The sequence below is a fragment of the Podarcis filfolensis genome (assembly GCF_964270895.1).
Source record: "Podarcis filfolensis genome assembly, contig: HAP1_SCAFFOLD_80, whole genome shotgun sequence".
Classification (NCBI taxonomy): domain Eukaryota; kingdom Metazoa; phylum Chordata; class Lepidosauria; order Squamata; family Lacertidae; genus Podarcis; species Podarcis filfolensis.
In genome coordinates, this window is record NW_028149486.1 from 27,606 (window position 1) to 44,229 (window position 16,624).

At 45.3% G+C, this 16,624-nt stretch overlaps 2 protein-coding genes across 7 annotated transcripts in view; both read right to left on the reverse strand.

Annotated features, from left to right (window-relative positions):
- Positions 1-471: 471 nt before the first annotated feature.
- Positions 472-16,624, reverse strand: part of LOC310755005 (uncharacterized protein) — a 43,132-nt gene continuing 26,979 nt past the window's right edge. Inside the window, exons 2-4 of the mRNA XM_083631673.1 lie at positions 5,483-5,655; positions 4,227-4,365; positions 472-2,541 (exon numbers count right to left, since the gene is read on the reverse strand). Coding sequence (XP_083487799.1) covers positions 769-2,418 — 1,650 coding nt within the window. The 5' untranslated portion in view covers positions 2,419-2,541; positions 4,227-4,365; positions 5,483-5,655 and the 3' untranslated portion in view covers positions 472-768. The remainder of the gene's footprint in view (positions 2,542-4,226; positions 4,366-5,482; positions 5,656-16,624) is intronic.
- The window catches only part of LOC310755007 (uncharacterized protein), an 88,082-nt gene continuing 84,166 nt past the window's right edge, over positions 12,709-16,624 (reverse strand). For all 6 annotated transcript variants that reach the window (XM_083631679.1, XM_083631678.1, XM_083631677.1 and 3 more), the window contains one exon: positions 12,709-15,856. In XM_083631679.1, the coding sequence (XP_083487805.1) occupies positions 14,582-15,706 (1,125 nt within the window). In that variant the 5' untranslated portion in view covers positions 15,707-15,856 and the 3' untranslated portion in view covers positions 12,709-14,581. The remainder of the gene's footprint in view (positions 15,857-16,624) is intronic.

Below are 16,624 nucleotides of genomic sequence, written 5' to 3' on the forward strand. Positions count from 1 at the left end.
TTCAGTATTCCAAGTTTTCTTCAGAACGTGCAGGGCAGGAGGCAGCGATGACATTCTGGTGAAGAAGCAGTGCTTGGAGATCATGCGTGGGGGGGGGGGTGACAGAGTTTGGTGCAAAAACCAAAGGTACTTTCATCTAAAATTATACTCACTATTGTGAGATGTTGCCTTCATTATTTCATTATTATGCAGTTTTACATATAAACACCAGAACTTCACATATACCTCATGCTTTTAGGAATGATTTCCGGCTGAGTTTATTGATCAGAGTGGACTCTGAGAGGAAGACGTCCCACACTCCATACATCTAAATGGGTTCTCTCATGTGAGAGTCCCTTGATGTTCCTTAAATACTCCTTATAAATAAAGCACTTTTTGCAGTCTTTTCATATAAACTGCTTCTCCTCTTTGAGTTTGTGATGGTTTGAAGGACGTCAACTGTTAAAGTTCTTCCTGTCCATAAGTCTGTTGATTCTGAACTTCCACTAACAGTGAACCTCTATCTACTTTCCTGATATTTATATGGTTTGTCTTTTGTTTGAGTTTGTTGACATAAATCAAGGGTTCCACTCTGACTGAAGCTCCTTTTACAGTCCATACCTTTAAATGGTTTCTCCCGTCTGAGTCCGTTGATGTGTTCTAAGTTTTCCATTATCACTAAAGCTCTTTCCACACTCCATACATTTAAATTGTTTCTTACCGATGTGAGCATGTTGATGTCTTCTCAGGTTTCCACTATAACTGAAGCTCTTTCCCCATTTCATACATTTAAAAAGGTTTCTCCCCTGTGTGAGTCCGTTGATGTCTTCTAAGGTTTCCACTATTACTAAAGCTGTTTCCACACTTGATACATTTATATGGTTTCTCCCCTGTGTGAGTCCGTTGATGTTTTCTAAGGTGTGTACTCCGACTGAAGTCCTTGCCACACTCCATACATTTAAATGGTTTCTCCCCTGTGTGAGTCCGTTGATGTTCTCTAAGGCTTCCACTATCACTAAAGCTCCTTCCACACTCCATGCATTTAAATGGTTTCTCCCCTGTGTGAGTCCGTTGATGTTGTCTAAGGTGTGTTCTCCGACTGAAGTCCTTGCCACACTCCATACATTTAAATGGTTTCTCCCCTGTGTGAGTCCGTTGATGTTCTCTAAGGCTTCCACTATCACTAAAGCTCCTTCCACACTCCATGCATTTAAATGGTTTCTCCCCTGTGTGAGTCCGTTGATGTGATCTAAGGCTTCCACTAACACTAAAGCTCTTTTCACACTCCATGCATTTAAATGGTTTCTCCCCTGTGTGAGTCCGTTGATGTATTCTAAGGGTTGCATTGAAATTGAAGCTCTTTCCACACTCCATACATTGATATGGTTTCTCCCCTGTGTGAGTCCGTTGATGTCTTCTAAGGCTTCCATTTTCACCAAAGCCCTTTCCACACTCCATACATTGATATGGTTTCTCCCCTGTGTGAGTCTGTTGATGTCTTCTAAGGCTTCCATTTTCACCAAAGCTCTTTCCACACTCCATGCATTTATATGGTTTCTCCCCTGTGTGAGTCCGTTGATGTCTTCTAAGGTTTCCACTATTATTAAAGCTCTTTCCACACTCCATGCATTTATATGGTTTCTCCCCTGTGTGAGTCTGTTGATGTGATCTAAGGTGTGAACTTTTACTGAAGTCCTTTCCACACTCCATGCATTTAAATGGTTTCTCCCCTGTGTGAGTCCGTTGATGTTCTCTAAGGCTTCCACTAACACTAAAGCTCTTTCCACACTCAGTGCATCTATATGGTTTCTCCCCTGTGTGAGTCCGTTCATGTTGTCTAAGGCTTCCACTATGACGAAAGCTCGTTCCACACTCCATGCATTTAAATGGATTCTCCCCTGTGTGAGTCCGTTGATGCATTTTGAGGTTTCCACTCTGACTGAAGACTTTTCCGCACTCCATGCATTCAAATGCTTTCTCCCCTGTGTGTGTTCGTTGATGTGTTTTGAGGTGTCCACTCTGAGTGAAGACTTTTCCACACTCCATACATTCATATGGTTTCACCCCTGTGTGATTCCGTTGATGTGATCTAAGGCTTGCACTGAAACTGAAGCACTTCCCACACTGCACACATTTGAATGGTTTCTCCCCTGTGTGAGTCCGTTGATGTTGTCTAAGGTGTCCACTCTGACTGAAGCTCTTTCCACACTCGATACATTTAAATGGTTTCTCCCCTGTGTGAGTCTGTTTGTGCAATTTAAGGTTTCCACTCTTACTGAAGTTCTTCCCACACTCCCTGCACGTAAAACGTTTTCTCTCTCTGTGAGTCCGCTGGTGTGTTCTAAGTTTTGCATTGAAAGAGAAGCTCTTTCCGCACTCCATACCTTTAAATGTATTCTTTCCTTCTTGTGTTCGTTGATGTGAACTATGTGTGCTCATTCAGTGAAGCATATTCCACATTTCACACATTTTAATGGCTATACCTAATGAAACAAAAGGTGCCCTGTCCCCTGCAATTCTGTCTTCTCCATCACCTTTTTCAGAGTGGGCAGAAAGGAAATCCTGTTTGGGTTTCAGGAAAGAGAGCATAGGGGGAAAAAGGACACATCAACCGCCATTAGCACCTTCTCCTATTTCAACATCTCCTACATTCTCCCGTGTCCTACCCATGTTCCCAATTTTTAGAAACTGAAAATGGTATGATGTCGAATGATAGTAATGCATCAGCAACCTTTCATAACACTAAATCATCTTTAATAACACAGCATGATCTTGGAATACCGTTGTCCTGTGGGACTGCATTTCAAATCAAGTGGTTGCCCCCATTTCCACCTCTAGATCTTCATTAATCACCTCCACAGTCCCACTGACCTCAGGAGGTCCATATGGACCATTTTGGGAGACCCAGGCCTTCATTTCTTCCAGGGACTGTGGTCTGGGTCAGTCAGAGAACTAGTGACAAGGCTTGGTGCTTGGGGTCAGCTGAATGGGTGCTCAGGGAAGCTCCTGTTCTTGGAGATGGACCTCTGTCTACGTGGCTCACATTGCATGGAGACAGCAGGAGAAGCAGAAGGAAAGCAGCTGGCAAATGGGAATCCCAGGCGGAAACACCCACCCCAATGCTTCTTTATAATGATGATGTGCTGCCTGATCCTGTGCTTGTCTTCTGACAGAGGACTATCCTAATCTGGCACTGAAAAGCAGGATATTCAGGGCAAGGAGATAACTGTACTTAATAGTACGTAGCCATATTGGTCTGACACAGTCGAAGTAAAAAATTAACAAAAATAGTCCAGTAGCAACTTAGGTTCTTGGGTGAAAAGTAATGACAAACCTAGACAGCATCTTAAAAAGCAGAGACATCACCTTGCTAACAAAGGTCTGTATAGTTCAAGCTCTGGTTTTCCCAGCAGTGATGTATGGAAGTGAGAGCTGGACCATAAAGAAGGCTGATTGCCAAAGAATTGATGCTTTTGAATTCTGGTGCTGGAGGAGACTCTTGAGAGTCCCATGGACTGCAAGAAGATCAAACCTCTCCATTCTGAAGGAAATCAGCCCTGAGTGCTCACTGGAAGGACAGATCCTGAAGCTGAGACTCTGATACTTTGGCCACCTCATGAGAAGAGAAGACTCCCTGGAAAAGACCCTGATGTTGGGAAAGATGGAGGGCACAAGGAGAAGGGGATGACAGAGGATGAGATGGTTGGACAGTGTTCTCGAAGCTACCAGCATGAGTTTGACCAAACTGCGGGAGGCAGTGGAAGACAGGAGGGCCTGGCGTGCTCTGGTCCAGGGGGTCACGAAGAGGCAGACACGACTAATCGACTAAAAAAACAACAACAGCAACAGCACCTTAGGGACCAAGTGCTTGCACACTTCATGTGCTTGCACACTTCTTCATATAGGGAAGGGTAGTGGGAGATGGTAGTAGGAGTACCTTTCTGAGAAAAACCCCACCCCACCCTCCCACGATATACAAGGGTCTGGTGACATCTGTGTCAGTGTATCTGAAGAAGTGTGCATGCACACCGAAGCTTATACCTAGAACAAAATTAGCTGGTCCCTAAGGTGCTACTGGACTATTTTTTAATTTTTTATTTCAAGTGCGTCAGAGCAACACGGCTACCTACCTGAATCTAGATGTCATGGGCTGTTGGGGAGCAGTAGTTCCTTTGGTGGGGGACATGTCCTGCACCTTCTGGGGTCATTTTTCCACCCTTGGTCCCCACCCTGCACTCAGCTCTCACCTGTGGCTTCCAGAAGCTGTCAGCATGCAACAGGGCTTCAAGCAACGGCTTCAACCGGCCGGCTAAACCAGGTGAGGAAAGCGGATGGGTCTCAAATCCTTGGGGGGCTGGGGAAGTCTGCTGGACCTGAAGTCAAGCCCTGGTGGATGGAGAGGAGGAGAACAACCGTGAATCCCACAGTCCAGAAGGCAGATTCTGCCCGTGCGGAAGAGGAACGTGAAGGGCAGGTGGGGCACGTCCACTTGGAGGCTTGTTATCTAGTCCCAGGGTTACTCTGACATTGAATTATATATAAATTACAGTATTGAAATGTGCCTGCTCCCACTTCATATTCTGCTATTACTCTACTCTGCTTGTCTGTTTCTTACTTGAGTGCTGTTTGGGCCCCTGCCTTGGCCCTGTGGACCTAAAGGAGCATCTTGACCCCCATCGTTCAGTCCAGACAGGGAGGTCCGCCTCCGAGGGTCTTCTGCTGGTTCCCTTGCTGTTAGAAGTGAAGTTCCAGGGAACCAGGCAGAGGGCCTCCTGCCCCATGGAATGCCCTCCCTTCAGAGGGCAAGGAAACAGGCAACCATCTGACATTTAGAAGACAGCTGTATCAGGAGGTTTGTAATGTTTGATGTTTTACTGTCTTTTATATGTACTGTACTATTGGGAAGGTAAACGGCATTTCCGTGCACTGTTCTGGTTCGCCAGAAGCAGCTCAATCATGCTGGCTCCCTCGTCCAATAAAGCGAAATGAGCGCCGTAACCCCAAAGTCGGCCACGACTGGACCTAAGGGTCAGGGGTCCCTATACCTTTACCTATATGTACTCTAAGCTGCCCAGAGTGGCTGGGGGAAAAGACGAATACTATAACTTCTACTGTGGTACCTCGTGTTACAGACGCTTCAGGTTACAGTCTCTGCTAACCCAGAAATAGTACCTTTTGTTAAGAACTTTGCTTCAGGATGAGAACAGAAATTGCACGGCGGCAGCAGGAGGCCCCATTAGCTAAAGTGGTGCTTCAGGTTAAGAACAGTTTCAGGTTAAGAACGGACCTGCAGAACAAATTCAGTTCTTAACCCGAGGTACCACTGTACTATTATTATTATCATGTGATTTTTTGTAGTTATTTTGGAATTTGTACTGCAATATCAGCTCACAAAATGTCATGGGTGGAGAAAATCACATGGTTGCTGTAAACTATAATCCCACCCACAAACTCTCATTTATATACAGTATGTAAATCTGGGGGGGGGTGTCATACATCTCACCTGTGCTAATACTGGCAGTCTTTGGCCTGCACAGGCACACCTGGTGTGTAGAGCCTCCAGCCACAGGCACTGTCTATCATGAAAATGGGTCCTTTGACTGGGAAGATTCATGCAATCACTGTCATCAGATGCTGATGGGTTGTATCTCAGCTTGTCAGTCACTCTGAATTTGCCTACCAAGAATAAAAGGAACAGAAATGCTTTTGAGGTGCAACTTCTGTATCGATCCTGAGAGCCATTCCATGGACTCTGCACCCCTGTTTCTGATGACAGGTGTACATTATCATCACCCTCAGTGAAAAAGACAATAAAGATGGAAGCCTGAGAGAGAGGAAAAGGTTTCTGGCTGCTTCCTGGGTGGGATTGCGGAAACCAAGAGCCGCTTCCGAGAAGGCCTCTCCCCTCCTCTCTTCCTCTCGGGATTTCCTCTCCTCTCCAGGGGACCAGTGGTTGGACTGGGCAGAATCGCTGCGTCTGGACAGGGCAGGGGCTTATGCGGTGGGAAGAGGATGGAGATTGCAGGAAGGAAGGGGTGGGGGGACAGGACCCCCACTTTCCAGGGATCCCTCTCTGGTCGCCTTGAAGGGGGGGGTCGATTGCTGGGCGGGAGGGAGAAGCCAAGGCGGCCCCTCCGGAGAGTCCCCGAGGAAGCCACGAGGGAGACGCCCCCCCAGACTATCTCCCCCCCCCCAGTGCTGCCCTTCCCTGCCCCGGGAATGCTCCCCCCTACTTCCCCGACTCCCTTCCTCTTTCCCGGGGTCTCCCCTGCACCCAGAGGCCCCCTTGGCTCACCCCTCGCCATGCGCCCCCCCATCTCTCCGTCCCTATCGCCCCCCAAGACGAGCCGTGGAGGGACGGGGGGGTCTCTATCCAGGCGCCTCCCGCACCCCTTAACCCTTTCTTGGCCCGCTTCTCCGCGCCCCAGGGAGTCCTCGTGGGTGGGCGCCCCATCTCCGCCCCTTGGCTGCAGGCGTGCCGGGATCCAGGCCCCACGGAAGGCGCTTTGGGGAGCTGGCGGGGTCTCTGGGTCCTTTTCTCCCCCTCTTACCCCCGCGACCCCTTTACCTCTTTGTCCTCGCTCCGATTCTCATTTCTTTCCTGCAACATCCACGTTGGGCGGGGATCCTCCTCTTCCCATCCTCCTCCCCTTTCCGAAAGCGCCCCCCCTAGATCTACGGGGCAGAGCGGCAATCCGGAGTGGACGCTTCACTTGCGGGAGAAGCAGGCAGGTTGGGAGGGGGGCTCCCCCCTCATTTCCGGAGCGAAGCCGGATTGGAGGAGGAGGAGCAGCAATGTATTGGGGGCGGGATCTGGGATTGTGTGGGCGGGATGAGAGAAGGATGTGCCGGGAGGGGAGGGAAAGTGTTGAGCGGGTGGGGGGGAAGGAGGAGAGGAAATCCCCCGCCCGGTCTTCCTTCTGGGATCAGGAGAGGGGGGAGGGGCTGATCCCGACAATCCAACAGCGAAGTCACAAAATGAGTTCTGCATGGAAATCAGATCAGACTCCGAGTTCGTGTTTGGGCAACATGACAAGTCTGTCTGTCAACCGGGATGCCTGGCGATTCCTGCTCCCTGCCTTTTCCTGGCCAGCCGGAGAGATCACTGGAAAGGGCGGATTTCTTGACTCCAGAATCCATCACCGCAGACCCCTTTCATTCAGGCATAGAGATCTGCTCTTTGGACCAGTCTGCTTGGATCATCAATGGATCATATGGATCATCAGTGGATCATATCTGGATCATCACTGATGGGGGGGGGCTCAGGAAGATTCTCCTGCCACGTGACTGGGGGCGTCTGGAGGCTGACGGGGGTCAGACAGGGCTGCTGTTTTGCTCTCCTTCCTATTTCAGCTCAGGTTTTCCTGGCAGAAGTTCTATTTCATCCAGAAATGGGTGGATTCATTGAGGAAACGGGGCTAAGCGAAAGCATCAGTTGCAAAGAGGCAAATGTGTCTACTTTGTAACCATCCAGGGAGTTGTGTTGCAAAGGCCATTTGCAGAAAGGTTTTGATAAGGAAAATTCTGGGTTGAGAGTCTACTCAACAGCTCAGCTCATCAGGGTCCAAGTCCCCTGCGGGTCCGTGCGGTCAGTCAAAGAAGGAAATTCCAGCAAAGCAATTTGGAGCAAAACAGCAGTCAGTAGACTGAGATTCTTTATTGTTGTGCAACAGGTTCAACAACAGCAAGTGATACCAGAGCAGGGGGCGACATTGACATTTAAAACTTTCCCACCATATCGGGGAATTGAGTTCTCACAGCATCATCAATATATCTTTTTGCAGGGCCTACAAGACGGAGCTGTTCTGCCTGGCCTTTCGCCAATGCACAGTCCGACCCCCCCTCTCCTTCTGTAATCTTCATAGAACCCTAACCCGATGGTTGCCATTAATTTGATTCTGAATTGATTCTAGAATGTATTTAAATTAATTGACTGTGCAATTTTCTGTACACTGGGCTATTTTTACCTGTTGTTAGCCGCTCTGAGCCCGGCTTTGGCCAGGGAGAGTGGGATACAAATAAATATTATTATTATTATTATTATTATTATTATTATTACAGTGGGATGAAGATCATATGAACTTAAGGCATTTGCAAACAACCTGGTAATAATGGTAGAAGCCCACTGGAAAGTATACAACGGTGTTCAACAAGATTAATCAATTTGGCCAAGTCGCAGGTGTTAAATTGAATAAAAATTGAAATAAATCGTTGGTAAAAATATGAGACAACAGAAGAAAAATGAGTAGAGACAGATAGCAGAGCTGGGGATAGAAAAGATGGTGAATTTTTTTGGAGTGTGGCAGACAACAAAAAATATAAACATTTTAAAAGATCATTATTGGTAATGAAAAATTCTGGGGTGACAGACGACTCAACAGCCAAGCTCGTCGGGGTGCTGCTCCCCCACGGGTTCATGTGGTCAGTAAAAGAAGGAAGCTCCAACAAAACAGCGGTCAGTAGACCATGATCCTTATTGTTATGCAACAGGTCCCCACAGGAGTAAGAACCCCGAGTAAGGGGTGACCCCCCTCTTTTAAAACTTCCCTCTTTCCCCCAGAATACACTTGGAGCAGCATCACTGAGACATCATCACTACATCACTAGCATGTCACAAAGGGGGAGGGGTCTACAAGGGTGACACAAGTCCAACATTAGGTCTCTTTATCAGACACCTTCCCCAACACCTCTTAACTCCCCATCACCGGAAGAACAATAAAACTCTTGACATCTCCTTGCCCTCAGGACATGTCTGGAGATGGGCTTTCAGAACACCTGACTTGCTCAACTACCTCTGCGGATGTCTCTTGCTGCCCCCCTGGTCACTCCCTGGGTGGGGGGCCGTGTCTGTGCTCTTACGCTTGGGGGATTATGCCGGGATGCCCTGTTCCTGCTGCCTGTTAGAATTCCTGCTCCGTGATTGCAGTCATGGGATTGTTGTCTTTCACATGACGGTGTATGTTTTGACTCCACCAAGTGGGAAGTGACGGAGACAGGATGTTGGTGTTCCTGTGTTCCGTGAAGTGAGACTATTGTCCTTTGTTCTCTCTCTTTGCTGTCTGATGCTAGAGAGAGAGGGAGCCATGTTGCAGTGCTCCGTGTGTGTTTATATGTAAATAAAGTAGATTAGCCAAAATGCTGAGTTGCTGAGCTCTGTTACGCAAACTGCAAACACTCTGCAGATCCCTAAGTGTGCCGATGTCTGTTGGCATCAGTCGCTGTGAAGCTTTTGAAGCTCCCAAATGAATGACCAGGAGGGAGAGAACATGCCAGTCGGGCATGTGTCTCTACCAGGATCCTACTCGAGTGTAGGACGAGCGCTTGACACTGCCGATCTGATTTTCTGCTTCTTGGTTCACGGAGGGAGGTGGAGCCCAAATTCCCCTTTCTTTAAGGATCAAAATGGCATTGGAATGAGGAGAGTCAGTTAAAGTATGGATTTTCTACAAATTTATAAAGCTAGGTATCTTCCCTGAGCTGTCAAGTCAAAAGGATACATTCAGGCATAATATTTGCAACATTGTCATCATGGCTTTCCCAGTAGCCAAGGCCATGTTAAAAACTAGGCTGTGGGACATAGATCTCCAGGAACTAATCTCAGCTGCGGAAAAAACATGGTCCCCTCTTTATTTTCGACTCTCTAGGGTGCAGGAATTTAACCTTAATTATTTACAATTTTTGTTTAACCCGCAAGAAAAAAGGGCTTTTTCTCTGCCTAGGTTCAAGTCTAATCCTTCTAACCTCCTTTGGGGCAGGTTTGTGGGTTTGGCAGAAGGAGATAGGATCTGCCCATGCGATGCCCACCTGGTGGAAACTCTAGCTCACATGGCCCTTAAATGTAAAATCTATGATGATCTCCGCCAACAATTTTTAGACCACCTATGCATTCCAACCTGGAAACCAGAGAAGGAGGTTGTACGCTTCTTATTCCAGGGGAGAGACCAGGAGCTCCCCAAGACAGTAGCTAAGTTCCTCTATTTGATTTTTTGTCACCGAAGTAGGCTACAGGATCCTGCCCTTGCTGGAGAGATGAAATAGATTGCTTGCCTCTTCTTCCCTTTGGCAAATGACTGTACTGTTGAAATGGCGACGAGATCGCACTGGCCTACTTATTCTGAATGTTTGTAAGTGATGCCAATAAAGGTTTGATGATTTGTAACATTGCAACAACTTTAAAGATGTGGGTCCCACTTGTCATTTCCATAACAGTGCAAAAAACCACAGTCACATGCAGACGCACCGTCTTGCATGCTTGAGTAGAGCAACTCCAGGCCATGAGCCAAGTAGCAGCAGAGTAGGGGCCACGTGCAGAGCAAGTCCCACACTGAGGTCAAAAACACACACAGAGGCAGCAGGACTTCTTCAGTAATAGTTTACTGAGCTTTCAAAGCATACAGTTCTCACTGGGTCCCCAGTGAGGCACAAAACTTTGCTCATGAGAGCGAATCAGTTTCAGCCGTAAAAAAATACAGCACACAGGATACCTAAGTCAGGCAGACACACCGGCAGAAGGGAGCAAGGGAGGAAAGAGGCAGGAAGGCCACAGGGCAATGTGTTTTGTCAGGGAATGGTCTGAAGCTGAATATTCTCCTTTTCCCCACTCCTCCTCCTTTTTTTAATCTCAAACCCAAAAAGAAACAAAGTACAAGCATCAAATTCAAAATCCATATTCGTATTTTAACATAAGCTTATTACATAGGTAAAGGAAAAGGGACCCCTGACCATTAGGTCCAGCTGTGGATGACTCTGGGGTTGCGGCGCTCATCTCACTTTATTGGCCGAGGGAGCCGGCGTATAGCTTCCGGGTCATGTGGCCAGCATGACTAAGCCGCTTCTGGCGAACCAGAGCAGCGCACGGAAACGCCGTTTACCTTCCCGCCAGAGCAGTACCTATTTATCTGCTTGCACTTTGACGTGCTTTCGAACTGCTAGGTTGGCAGGAGCAGGGACCGAGAAACGGGAGCTCATCCCGTTGCGGGGATTCGAACCGCCGACCTTCTGATCGGCAAGTCCTACGCTCTGTGGTTTAACCCACAGCGCCACCCGCGTCCCTAAACCTATTACATAGATTACCTAAATTAAAATATACACAATCACTCTAGGCTTCCTTTTGCTATATGTAAATGAAACACAATTAAAAAAATTATATTATAAATAATATTATAGATTCCCACAGGCCCCCCCACTCTCCTTCACCCATGTGTGATCTCAGTATTTTACTTCTTCCATCTTGTTGTGTTGTTATAGTTTAATAATTATTCAATTAATTCTATTGCTCTTTTCTTGCTTACCCCTGCATGTTTTACCCATTATCTATTCCTATTTCAATTCCGGAACAATGTTTTTCCATGTATTCCTTCACACCATCCCACTCCTTGATTATTCTCTGATTTGAGTGGCCTCTAACAAGTGCCGTCAATTTTCCCATTTCTACAAACTCGCAGTTTGTTTTGCCATTCTAATAATGATGAGTTTTCTCCCCCTTCCAATTCTTTGCGATCAGTATTCTGGCCGCTGCAGTTGCCTAAAGGAATACATTTTTCTTCTCTCTGGGGATGTCATTAGATATTAGGCCTAACAAAAAGCCTCTGGTAAACGAAATCTTAAATCATTTTCTCCGTTTCTCAAAGCAATCAACTTTGCCTATTATCGTTAGCATTTGAAAAAGAAACATTAACTTTGGCAGGATATTCATTTTAATCACTGAAATTCACCTCCTTATTGATAACTTTAACCTTTACCAAATCTCTAATTGATTTTTAACTTCTTTCCAGGTCTTATTATAATTATCTTCAAACAAATTGATATTTTTCATTGCTCCAAATTCTTTTTGCTCTGTTCGTCCATATTCTTAACCACCACCTTAGTTTTTTCTTTCTTTATCCTAAATCCTGCCACCTTGCCAAATTCCTCCATCTTTCTCAGCAACTTGCTTATACTTCCTGTTGGTTCTTCTACCATTACAATCATATCATCGGCAAATGCTCTTATTCTATATTCGACTCTTCCTAGTGTTATACCTCTAATCTCCTCCTCTGACCTGATAACTTGATTTAGTACCTCCAATATTAAAATAAATAACAAGGGAGATAGGGGACACCCTTGTCTTGTCCCCCTTTCTATTTTAAAGTATTCAGTCATCTCCCCATTCATTATTAAATTTACCTTTTGGTCTTGATAAATTGCTCTTAATCCAGTTGATATCCTTGTTCCCAATTCCATCTTTTCAATTATCTTCTCCACAAACCTCCAGGATACCTTATCAAAGGCTTTCTCAGCACCCACAAAAACAGATGCAGCCTTCTTCCCTGGGTTCCAGTCAAGATATTCAATAGCATCAATCACAAGTCTCACATTATTGCTCATCTTCCTTCCCGGTAAGAATCCTGTCTGATCTTGGCTAATGACTTCGTTCAACACTGTTTTTAATCTCTGGGCCAATATGTCCGCATATATCTTGTAGTCATTATTAAGTAAAGATATTGGTCTATCATTATTTATATTCTCTTTGTTCTTGTCTTGTTTAGGGTTTACTGTTATATGTGCTAATTGCCATGACTCCGGGATTCTTCCTTCCGCCATTATTTTATTTATGAGTACTTTCAGCGGAGTAGCCACTACTTCCTCCATTTTTTTAAAATGCAAGGCAGTAAGGGCATCCGGGCCCAGCAACTTCCCCAACTTCGCTTTGGAAATAGCCTCCTGTACTTCCATCATAGAAACTGGGGCATTTAGATATGCATTTTTTTCTATTCCCACTCTGGGTAAGTCTTTCCCCTGCAGATAATTTTTTATATCTTCTTCTGTTTCCTTGCCTATATTACATAAATTTTTGAAGTGGTTGATAAAACACTTATTTCTTCTCGTTTTCTCGCCGTCTTTGATTTTATCTATTAATCTCTCTGTCTCTTCTTCAGTTGCCATGGCAGTATTTTGCTGGGCCTATTTGCAAATTCAAAGGATCTCTGTTTCATCCATCTTATGTTATTTTGGATTTCAATGCTTAACAACTACGAGAATTGTGTTTGTAATAACTTGATTTTTGGTGCTACCTTTTTATTTTTTGGTTCCTTCACTAGTATTTTTTCATTGCTCGCTATTTCTTCTCTTAACTGCTCTAAGTTCCTCTCATAAGCTCTCTTTTCCCCTGCATTTTGCTGGATATAGAAGCCTCTAAGAAATGCTTTACTGGCATCCCAAATTATTCTTATATCAGTGTCTTGTGATTTATTGATTTCAAAGAATTATTTCAACAATTCTTGTGCTTTAATCACCAGATTTTCATCGTTTAATAAATTCTCATTTAATCGCCATCTTTTTTTACCCTTTTGTTTATTTTCTAATTCTAATATCACTGGATTATGATCTGTTATTGTATTTGGGTGAATCTCTGTTTTTTTAAATTTCTATTATTAAATTATTTGAGATCTAGATTGCATAAATTCTCCCTGACGATTGTTAGGCTTCTGAAAAGAGTGTGAACTGTTTCTCCAGTCGATTTTTGTCTCTCCATGCATCCCTTAGGTTTAAGCTGTCCACCATTTGAAAAAATGTATGTGGTGGTCTCCCTTTTCTAGATATTCTGCCCCTTTCTGTCCTGTCCATTTCTAATGAAGGGACTCCATTGAGGTCCCTCACCTTAAGGGGGGAATCCATTCTCAGGCCGATCATCTTTCCTCAGAAGAGGAGCTGGAGGGGGGAAAGACATCCCCTTCGTTTCCAGTGGTCTCAGAAGGAGGGAGAGACACAGTCACGGAGCAGATTAGAGGGGAATTACCCAGCTACGAGAAAATGACAAGAGAAACAGACTCAGCTGGCCCTGAAGCAGGAAGACAGATTTCCTCTGAGTTCATTGCCGTGAAGAAGAGTGAACTCTGAGAGGAACACGTCCCTCACTCCATACATATAAATGGGTTCTCCCCTTTGAAGGTCCCTTCATGTTTCTTAAACATTACATTATAGCTAAAGCACTTTCTGCAATCCTTCCATTTAAAGTTATTGATAGTATGTAGGGTGTCAACTGGTAAAGTTCTTCCTGGCCACGAGTCTGTTGATGTAGGACTTCCACAAGGACTGAGCCTCAATATACTTTCCTGACGTTTATGTGGTTTGTCTTTTGTGTGAGTTTGTTGATGTATATCAAGGGTTCCACTCCGACTGAAGCTCCTTCCACATGCCATACATTTAAATGGTTTCTTCCCTGTGTGTCTGCTGATGTTTTCTAAGATTTCCACTTTGACTGAAGCTTTTTCCGCACTTCATGCATTTAAACGGTTTCTCCCCTGTGTGAGTCCGCTGGTGTAATTTAAGGTCTCCATTCTGACTGAAGCTCTTTCTGCACTCAATGCATTTAAATGGTTTCCCCCCTGTGTGAGTCCGTTGATGTCTTCTAAGCATTGCATTGAAACTGAAGCACTTCCCACACTCCACACATTTATATGGTTTCTCCCCTGTGTGAGTCCGTTGATGTATATTGAGGTGTCCACTCTGACTGAAGCTCTTTCCACACTCCATACATTTATATGGTTTCTCTCCTGTGTGTGTCCATTGATGTGTTTTAAGGTCTCCATTCTGACTGAAGCTCTTTCTGCACTCAATACATTTAAATGGTTTCCCCCCTGCCTGTGTGAGTCAATTGATGTCTTCTATGGCCTGAATCGTAACTGAAGCTCTTTCCGCATTCCAAGCATTTAAATGGTTTCTCCCCTGTGTGAGTCCGTTGATGTATTCTAAGGTATCCATTTCGACTGAAGCTCTTTCCACACTCAATGCATTTAAATGGTTTTCCCCCTGTGTGAGTCTGTTGATGTGATCTAAGGGCTCCATTTTCACTAAAGCTCTTTCCGCACTCCATGCATCCATATGGTTTCTCCTCTGTGTGTGTCTGTTGATGTGATCTAAGTCCTGCATCGTAACTGAAGCTTCTTCCACATTCCATACATTTATATGGTTTCTCCCCTGTGTGAATCCGTTGATGTTTTTTAAGGTCTCCATTCTGACTGAAGCTCTTTCCGCACTCAATACATTTAAATGGTTTCTCCCCTGTGTGAGTCCGTTGATGTCTTCTAAGGGCTCCATTTTCACTAAAGCTCTTTCCGCACTCCATGCATTGAAATGGTTTCTCCCCTGTGTGAGTCCGTTGATGCATATTGCGGTGCCCACTCTGACTGAAGCTCTTGCCACACTCCATACATTTATATGGTTTTTCACCAGTGTGAGTTCGCTGGTGTAATTTAAGTTCTCCATTCTGACTGAAGCTCTTCCCACACTCCCTGCATTCATATGGTTTCTCCCCTGTGTGAGTCTGATGATGTTTATTGAGGTGCCCACTCTTACTGAAGCTCTTTCCACACTCCATACATTTATATGGTTTTTCACCCGTGTGAGTCCGTTGATGTGAACTTAAGTGTCCACTCTTACTAAAGCTCTTTCCGCACTCCCTGCATTTAAAAGGTTTTTCACCCGTGTGAATCCGTAGATGTGCACTTAAGTGTCCACTCTGACGGAAGCTTTTCCCGCACTCCATGCATTTAAATGGTTTTTCCCCTGTGTGAGTCCGCTGGTGTATATTGAGGAGTCCTCTTAGACTAAAGTTCTTCCCACACTCCCTGCATTGGAATCCTTTCTTGTCCATGTGAGTCCGCTGATGTGTTCTAAGTTTTCTACTATCAGTGAAACTTTTCCCACTCTCCATACCTTTAAATGTTTTCTCCCCTCTTGGAGTCATTGATGTGAGCTATGTGTGCTCATTCAATGAAGCATATCCCACATTTCACACATTTTAATTTCTATTCCTAATGAAACGAAAGGTGCCCCATCCCCTGGAATTCTGAATGTCTTCTCCATCACCTTCTTCAGAGTGGGAGGAAAGGAAATCCTGTTTGGGTTACAAGAAAGAGAACAAAGGGAAAGAGAACACATCAAGCGCCATTAGCCCCTTCTCTTATTTCAACATCTCCTACATTCCCCCGCCTCCTACCCATGTTCCCAATTTTCTGGAAATGAAAAAGCAATGTCATCAAATGATAGTAATGCATCACCACCTTTCATAATCCTCAATCATCGTTAATAAAGCAGCATGATCTCGGAATACAGCCCTTTCAAATCAATTGTTTCCTCACAGAAAAGGCAGCTGCTCTCTGTCCAAGAAACAGTCCTCTCTTTCTCCGGTCCATCGTTCCTTTGGACATTCCCCATCCTCTGCATCATAATCCTCCATCCACCTCTAGATCTTTATGAATCACCTGCACAGTCCCATTGGCCACAGGAGGTCCATGTGGACTATTATGTGAGACCCTGGTCTACATCTTTTCCAGGGACTGTGGTCTGGGTCAGTCAGAGAATTAGTGACAAGACTTGGTGCTTGGGGTCAGCTGAATGGGTGCTCAGGGAAGCTCCTGTTCTTGGAGATGGACCTCCCTCTACATGCCTCACATTGCATTGAGAGAGCAGGAGAAGCAGAAGGAAAGAAGATGGCAAATGGGAATCCCAATGGTTCTTTATAATGATGATGTGCTGCCTGATCTCAAGCCCCTCTTCTGACACAAGACTACCCTAATCTGGCACTGACAAAGCTGGATATTCAAGGCAAAGGGATAACTGTACTTATCCCTTCATCCTTGAATATGTAGTGTTGATTCATTGA